Source organism: Corvus moneduloides, chromosome 3, assembly GCF_009650955.1.
Source record: "Corvus moneduloides isolate bCorMon1 chromosome 3, bCorMon1.pri, whole genome shotgun sequence".
NCBI lineage: Eukaryota > Metazoa > Chordata > Aves > Passeriformes > Corvidae > Corvus > Corvus moneduloides.
The window spans coordinates 753,174-760,306 of record NC_045478.1 but is presented as its reverse complement, the minus strand read 5'-3'; the positions used below and the strand labels follow the sequence as shown (position 1 = coordinate 760,306).

Here is a 7,133-nt window from a genome sequence, read left to right as displayed (position 1 = left end):
CTCAGAGCATCCATCCCCCCAGTGGCCCCTCCCCCTCCTCCCCGAGCAAGGGCCTTCTCCAGGGGCTCATTACTCTCCCGTACATTTATTATGCTAATCCACAAGGATTAAGTTAAACCAGCCGACGCAAAATCCAGTGTTTTCCAGCCCGTTGGGGCCAAAATTACTGTCCAGTGTTAAAACGGGAAGGGGGAGGGCTGGGCAAGGGGGGAGGAGAACCTGCAGCATCAGCGAGGGACGGGAGCGGGGCCACTCAGAGCCGCGGTCCAGGTGCCTTGGGGGCCCCGCCGTGCAGGGAGCCCCCGGCGTGGCACTAGATCTTGGGGCGCCAGCCCTTGATGAACTGCATGATCTTCTTCACCTGGAGCTTGGTGAGGCGAAAGTCGTCGGCCAGGATCTCCTCGCTGAGCTGCACGAAGATGCTGCCGTCGATGCGCTCGCGGGCGAAGAAGCTCACGACGTCCTCGGAGAGGCCGATGAAGCGCAGGCACTTGGACACCTCCTCCAGCGACAGCGCCGAGAGGTCGGCGGGGGGCAGCCAGGCCGGGCTGTCCCCGCTGGGCCGGGGGGCGGCCGGCGGGGCCCCCCCGTCCGCCCGCGCCGCCGGCGGCACCTCGATGACACCCTGGGCCAGGTACAGGCGGGTGACGCCCTCGGCCCCGCGCAGGACGGCGGGGGACAGCGGGGCCGCCCCCCGGATGACGATGCCGTCCCCGTCCAAGCCCTTGGGGGGCCGAGGGGGAGCCGCCGGCTCCTCGGCGGGGGCGAAGGGTTCCGGCGAGGAGGAGGAGGAGGGGGCGGCCGGGGCCGAAGGCGCTTTGGGCCATTCGGGGCTCTCCGGCCACTCGGCCGGGCCGGCGAAGGGGTTGAGCGCCCCGAAGGGGGCAAAGCGCTTTTGGGGGTGCGGGGGCTTGAGGCGGGGGCAGCTGCGGAAGGGCTTCAGGGGGGGCTCGGCCCCCAGCAGCGGCGTGGAGCAGCCGCTGCCCGCCCCGGCGCCCGGCTCGGGGAACGCCCAGGGGTCGGACCAGGAGCTGGGCGCGGGCTGGGCGGGGGGCAGCGGCCGCCCGGGGGGCTCCGCCGCCTTGCAGTCGGCCCAGGTGCAGGGGTAGCAGTACAGCGAGTAGGCGTCGGGCGAGGGCGAGCCGCTGCCGCTCCGCGGGGCCGACCTGCCGGAGCGAGGGCAGTGTCACCATCACCCCCCGCCTGCGTCCCCATCCCCGGGCTCCAGCTACACCCCCCCCCCCCCCCCCAGCCACCCCGGTGTCCCCGGAGCAACTCACCCGTCGTGGAGCCCCGAGGAGTAGTACGAGAGGCTGGGGCTGGGCGAGGGCGCGGGCGCCAGCTTCGGGCAGCGCAGGGGGGCCGGGGGGCTGCAGGGGGCCGGGGGGCGGCTGCCCCGGGGCGGCACCGGGGGCGCGTTCAGCAGCCGGCACTCCTCCTTCACCTGCAACGGGGCAGCGCCGTCAGGGCCCCAGGGGGAGCTGGGGATCCCCGCGGCTGGAGGGGGTGATGGGGGGCTCGGCGACAGCCGGTCCTGCCGAGCCACGAAGCTCTGGGTGCCAGTGGGGACACTTGGGACCCCCTACCCCATGGTGCGAGGAGACCAAAATATTGGGGTACCCCGTGGTGAAGGGGAGACTGAAATTTTGGCTACTCCGTTGTGTAGGGAAGCCCAGAGGATTTGGGTACTGCACGGTTCTGGGCAGCCCAAGAGCTTCAGGTACTCCATGGTGCAGAGCGCCCTGGGGAACCGCGGATACCGCGGTGCAAGGGCGGCCCTGAGGATCTGGGGATGGGCAGCCCTGGGGGAGTGAGGTCTGAAGATCTGGGTGACCGAGCAGAGCTGGGGAGGGACCCCAAGGCCAGGGGACAGGGAGCCTGGGGCGGGGGTCGGGCTGCCCTGCCATGGGGCTGGCCTTGCTAGGGAGTGGCTGACAGGACCCCAGCGATGTCATTCCCCATCCCTGGGGACAGGACCGGGCTCTTACCGCCTCCGATTTGGGTGGCACAGGGGGTGGGGTGTCCCCGCGGGGCTCGTCCCCGAGGCGGTGCGGGGAGCCCCGCGGGGTGACAGCCCCGAAGGACACGAGGTCCGGCCGGCCGCCGGTGCCGCCGCCCAGCTCGCAGCAGCCCTCGGGGCTGGGATTGCTCCAGAGCTCCTCGTAGGGAATCTCCAGCGGCTCCTGAGTCCTGAACTCGGGCTCGGCCCAGTCGGGCGTCATGTACTCCCGGTCGGGGTCGGGGAAGTCGGGCAGCGGCGGGCGCGGGGTGCCCCCGCCGAGGCCCCGCGGTCCCTGGCAGCGGGCGGGGGGCTCCCGGGGACCCCCGGAGCCGCAGGCACAGAGGGAGAGGCGCTGCAGGGGCTGGCTGAGCTCGTCGCGGGCGCAGGCGGGCAGGCAGAGCCGCAGGCGCCGCGGGCTCGCACATTCCTCCAGGAAGTCCGGCTTGGCCTCGCGCACGGCCCGCGAGTACTCGTCGGGGTTGAAGCGGTCGTGGCAATACGCGGCGCTGTCCCGCAGCAGCTTCTCCAGCTGCGGGTCCCCGGCCAGCAGCCCCTCGGGCAGCTGGAAGCGGGGCATGTCGGTGAGCAGCAGGAAGTGGAAGGGCACCAGCTCCTCCCGGCGCAGGATGCAGCACAGCACCACCGTCTTGGAGATGATGCTGACCAGCTTGTAGCAGTGGCCCTCGCGGATGGCGTGCAGGTCGTAGGGGTTGCGGGCGGGCCGGCTGGGCACGGCCACGTTCACGGGCAGCCGCACCTTCTCGATGATGCTGCGGATGGTGTGCTCGCCCTCCTGCAGCCGCAGCTCCAGCGGGCTGCGCGTGCTGAAGCGGCCCTTGCACTGGAAGGGCAGGCTCAGGCTCTCGTTGGTGCGGTGGTTCATGCAGATCAGGCACGGCATCTTGCCCTTCACCTGCCGCGCCCCCGCCGCCGGCGCCGCCTTGCCCAGCTTGCGCAGGAGGGTGTTGAAGCGCGACTTCTCCTTCACCGTCTTGGCGCACAGGATCTCCGCTTGCCCCATCAGCGTCAGCTCGTCCCCCGCGTTCAGCGTGAAGTTGTAAACCTCGCTGTCCTCGCTGAACTCCCCCGACACCACCTGCCCGCGACAGCCCCAACGTGGCACCCGCTGCCCTGCCCCGGGCCCCTGACACCCCACCACCATCCCTGGTATCCCACCACCATCCCTGGTATCCCACCACCATCCCTGATGCTCCACCACCACTCCCTGCTGTCCCACTGTTCTCTCCTGATGTCCCAGCTCCGACCCCCGCTTTCCCACACTCCCCCGTTTATTCCCACCACCCTGCAGTGGTGTCCTACCAATACTCCCAATATCCCACCACTCACCCCTGGTGTCCCACCCCCAACCTTTGCTGTCCCACCATCCTCTCCTGATGTTCCACCAACCCCCGAAGTCCCTGTTGCCTCACCCCTAGTCCCCAGTATTCCCCTCCTGTCCCACCACTGTCCTCGGTGTCCCCTGACATCCCACCACCCCTCCCTGCTGTCCCACCAGTGTCCCCTGCTGCCCCAGCCCCATCCCCTGCAGTCCCCCAGGACCTTCACGCTGAAGGTGATGGCCTCCATGACAAAGATGCGGTCTGGGAAGATGCTGGCCACCTCCTCCACGCTGTTGAAGTACTGCACGGGCTCGCGGAGGTCCCGGTCCTGGTCCAGCAGCTTGAACTTCCCTGCGGGGACCCCCGAGCCCGCCAAGGTGAGAGGAGCCCGACTGTTCACAGGGACCTGCTGTCACCCCCCGGGACCAGCACAGCCCTTCACGGGGGGCAGCCACCCCTGAGGCAGCCTGGGGTCCCCACCACGTCTCTGGGGACACTCCCGTGGGCTTTGCCAGTGTCCAAAGTGCTGCAAGGGGACCCCAGAGCGTCCCCCGGCGCTGCACCCCCCACAGCAGCACCTGGGGGATTTCTGGGTGGGACAAGGCGCAGGGTACAGGGGGTGTCTCAGCAGTGCCACTCGGCACCCCCAGAGCTGCGGGAACCCCCCAAAAGCGTCCCTGTGAGTGGAAGAACACGCCCAGAGCAGCTCAAATTGCAAGGGGTGCCCATTACCCCCCAAAACCCCGTCCCAGCCCTGCCAGATCAGTGACCCCGCTCCACCCACACCTCGGGTGGGAGAGACACCGGGAAGGGGCGCTGGGCAGGGCAGGGCAGCGGGGGCTCGGCGGCAGCAGCGGGGAAAGGCAGGAGCGGGAGCTGCGGCCACAGCGAAGCCGCCGCCACCGGCATCGGCTGCCGGGGACGGACCTGAGGGGAATATTAATCCATCGCCGCGCCCGGCCGGCGGAGCTGGGACACCAGAGCTGCGCCACGGCTGCCCCTCGCTTGGCTCTGGGGGCACCCGAGGCTGGAGCCGGGTCAGCCCCACATCCCGGGGCACCGCTGGCACGGCCGAGCCCCCGAAGGCTGTTAACACACTGCCCAGCCCCCCTCCATCCCCCGGGGGACGGGTGATTAACCCCTCCCCCGCTCCATTTCCCATTATTTATTTATTAGCAGGGCTCATTACCGCCATGGAGCACTTAGAGGGGTCATTAAGGCTCTGGCGGCTGCCGGCAGAGGCAGCTCAGCACCTTCGTCTGCACTGCCGGCCCCAACCCATCCCCATCCTCATCCCAGCCCCAGCTCCTCTCCATCCCAGCCCATCCCCTCCTCATCACTCTCCCTGTCCCCATCCCTTCCTCATCCCATCCCAGCTCATCCCTGTCCCTTTTCCTCATCTCTTTCCCATTCCCAGCTCTATCCCATCCTACCCCATCCTCATCCCTATCCTTGTCTGCATCCCATCCGGTCCCATCCTAACTCGTGTCCCTATTCCATTCTATTCTTATCCACATCCCCAACCCATCCCTGCCCGTGTCCCCATCCCAATCGTATTCCCCTCCCATCCCTGTCTCCATCATCCCATCCAATCCCATCCCTATCCCTGTCAGCCCCCTCTGCAACCCCTGCAGCTCTGCCAGGCGCAGCCCCCAAACCAGAGCATCCCCTACCCCAGACTGGACCTTACTGGAGCAGCCCCAGCGGGCAGGGAGGGGGGCAGGTCCCGGCTCTGCTGGCCCAGGGACACCAATTCCCGTTGTCCCGGTTGTCCCCAGCCCCCCCACCTGGGTACTGGAGCGGGATGTCGATTTTGGGCCCGATGACGTAGTGTCCCTCCTCCAGGCTGTGGGCTGTCACCGTCGTCCACTGCCGGCACGAGTGGACCAGCAGCACGTCCTGGGCTGTCACCCCCTCCACGCGCTCACCTGCGGGGGGACAGGGCTGTCACCACCGCCAGGCCCCCCCCCCGCCCCCGGCGCCGCTGGACGGACGGACGGACAGAGCGAGGGATGAGCAGGTGCCGCTGCCAAGAGCCGCCAGTTGCCCGGGAAACAATTTCTTTGTCCCCCCTGAAAAGCTGCAGCCGCCGCAAACAAGAAGTTTATTGAGTCGGGGCCGGCGCAGGCCCCCCCCGGAGCCCTCCAGAACCGCGGCACCCCGACACCCCCAGGGCCCCCCACCCACCCCGCACCCGGGATGGGCCCTGCACCCCCCCGCTCCCCACACCCCCACACCCCCTGCTCCCCACTCAGCCTGGGCGGGGGGTCACAGCCAGCCCCCCCAGCCAGGCCGTGTCCCACCAGGGAAGGTGGTGAGGGGACACGGTGGCTCCCAGCCCCTGCCAGCCCGGTGCCAGCGCCTCCGGAGTGTCACCGGGAAGGGTGAGAGTGGGGCAAAGCGCTGGGCCGTGGCTGGGAGGAGTGGGGGCAGCCTGGGCCCCACAAGTTCCCCCCACCACGGGGCAGGAGGCCAAGGACCCCCCCTGAGGGACGGCCCCGGCCTCCCCTGCCCCAGCCCCCCTCTGCCCCGAAGGATCCGACCAGAGCAGCCCTGGAGCTGGGACAGCAGCTTGGTCATGTCTCACCTGGCCCCCAGCCTTCCTCCCTCCTCCCTCCTCCTCAGCACTCCAGACTCCTTCCTTCTCCTGGTCCCTCCAGTCTTTCTCCTCCTCATCCCTTCAGCCTCTTCCAGCCTCTTCCAGACTACTCTTCACCCCTCCAGCCCTCCTCTCTCCCTCCTCACTTCTCCAGTCACCATTCCCTCTCCTCACCTCTCCATCTTTCCTATCTTCCTCTTCCTCTCTCCACTCTCCATCCCTCCCTCCAAGCCTTCCTCCCTTCTCTTCACTCTCAAGCCTTCCTCACTTCCCCATCCCTCTGCCCTCCACCGCTCCTTCCTCCTCATCACTCCAGTCCCCTTCCCTCCTCTTCTTCCCCCCAGGCTTCCTCCCTCCCTCCCTCCTCCTGATCCCTCCGTCCTTCGTCTCTCCCTTTCCCCCATCATTGCAACCTCCCTCCCTCCTCCTCCTCACTCTCCAACCTTCCTCCCTCCCTCCCCATCCCTCCGCCTTCCACCCCTCCCTCCTCCTCATCACTCCATCCTTTCTCCCTCCTCCTCATCACTCCAGCCTCACTCTCTCTGTCCCTCCATCCTCCCTCCCTCCCCTGGTCCCTCCAGCCTTCCTCTCACTCTCCTCCTCCTCCCCATCACTCCAACCTCCCTCCCTCCCTCCTCCTTCTCGTCCCTCCAGACTTCATCCCCCCCTCGTGTCCTCCCCCGCCGGGCTCACCCTGCCCGAGGCAGACGAGGGTGGGCAGGCGGCACTGGCTGACGATGGCGTCGAGGGGCAGCGCCGCGGGGCTCCAGCGGAGCCGGGCCAGCCCCGCCGCGAGCTTCTCCATCGCATCGCGGCTCAGGCCGGCCCCGGGCCGGGCTCCATCGCCGCCGCCGCCGGGCCGGGGCCGGGGGCGGGGGGCGGCGGGAGCGGGGCAGGAGGAGCCGCCCCCCGCCCGCCCCCAGCCCCTCCTGCCCGCCCGCCCCGGCAGGCGGAACCCCCCCGGCGGGGGCGGGAGAGGCGGCGGCGGGCGGGGACCCCCGTGCGGGACACCCCCTCGGGACCGGGCATCCCCCGCCGCCCGGGCATCCCCCCCCAGGGCCGGGCATCCCCCGCCGGGCCGCTCCGGGGGTGTCCGGGGGGGACGCGCTGCCCCGCGGTGGGGGAGCGGCTCCGCCCGCGCCCTCGGGATCCCGGGGGCTCGGCCCCGGCTCGCTCCGGGGTCCCGGGGGCT

The 7,133-nt window shown here is 69.7% G+C and overlaps 1 protein-coding gene across 1 annotated transcript; it reads right to left on the bottom strand.

Moving 5' to 3' along the window:
* Window positions 1-66: 66 nt before the first annotated feature.
* GAREM2 (GRB2 associated regulator of MAPK1 subtype 2) lies at window positions 67-6,806 on the bottom strand. The gene is made up of 6 exons (XM_032103199.1): window positions 6,635-6,806; window positions 5,130-5,270; window positions 3,563-3,693; window positions 1,989-3,098; window positions 1,281-1,444; window positions 67-1,166 (listed from the first exon to the last, which is right to left on the bottom strand). Exons 1-6 carry the CDS (start codon window positions 6,744-6,746, stop codon window positions 314-316), a joined length of 2,511 nt encoding a protein of 836 aa, XP_031959090.1. The 5' UTR covers window positions 6,747-6,806; the 3' UTR covers window positions 67-313.
* Between the last annotated feature and the right edge of the window lie 327 nt (window positions 6,807-7,133).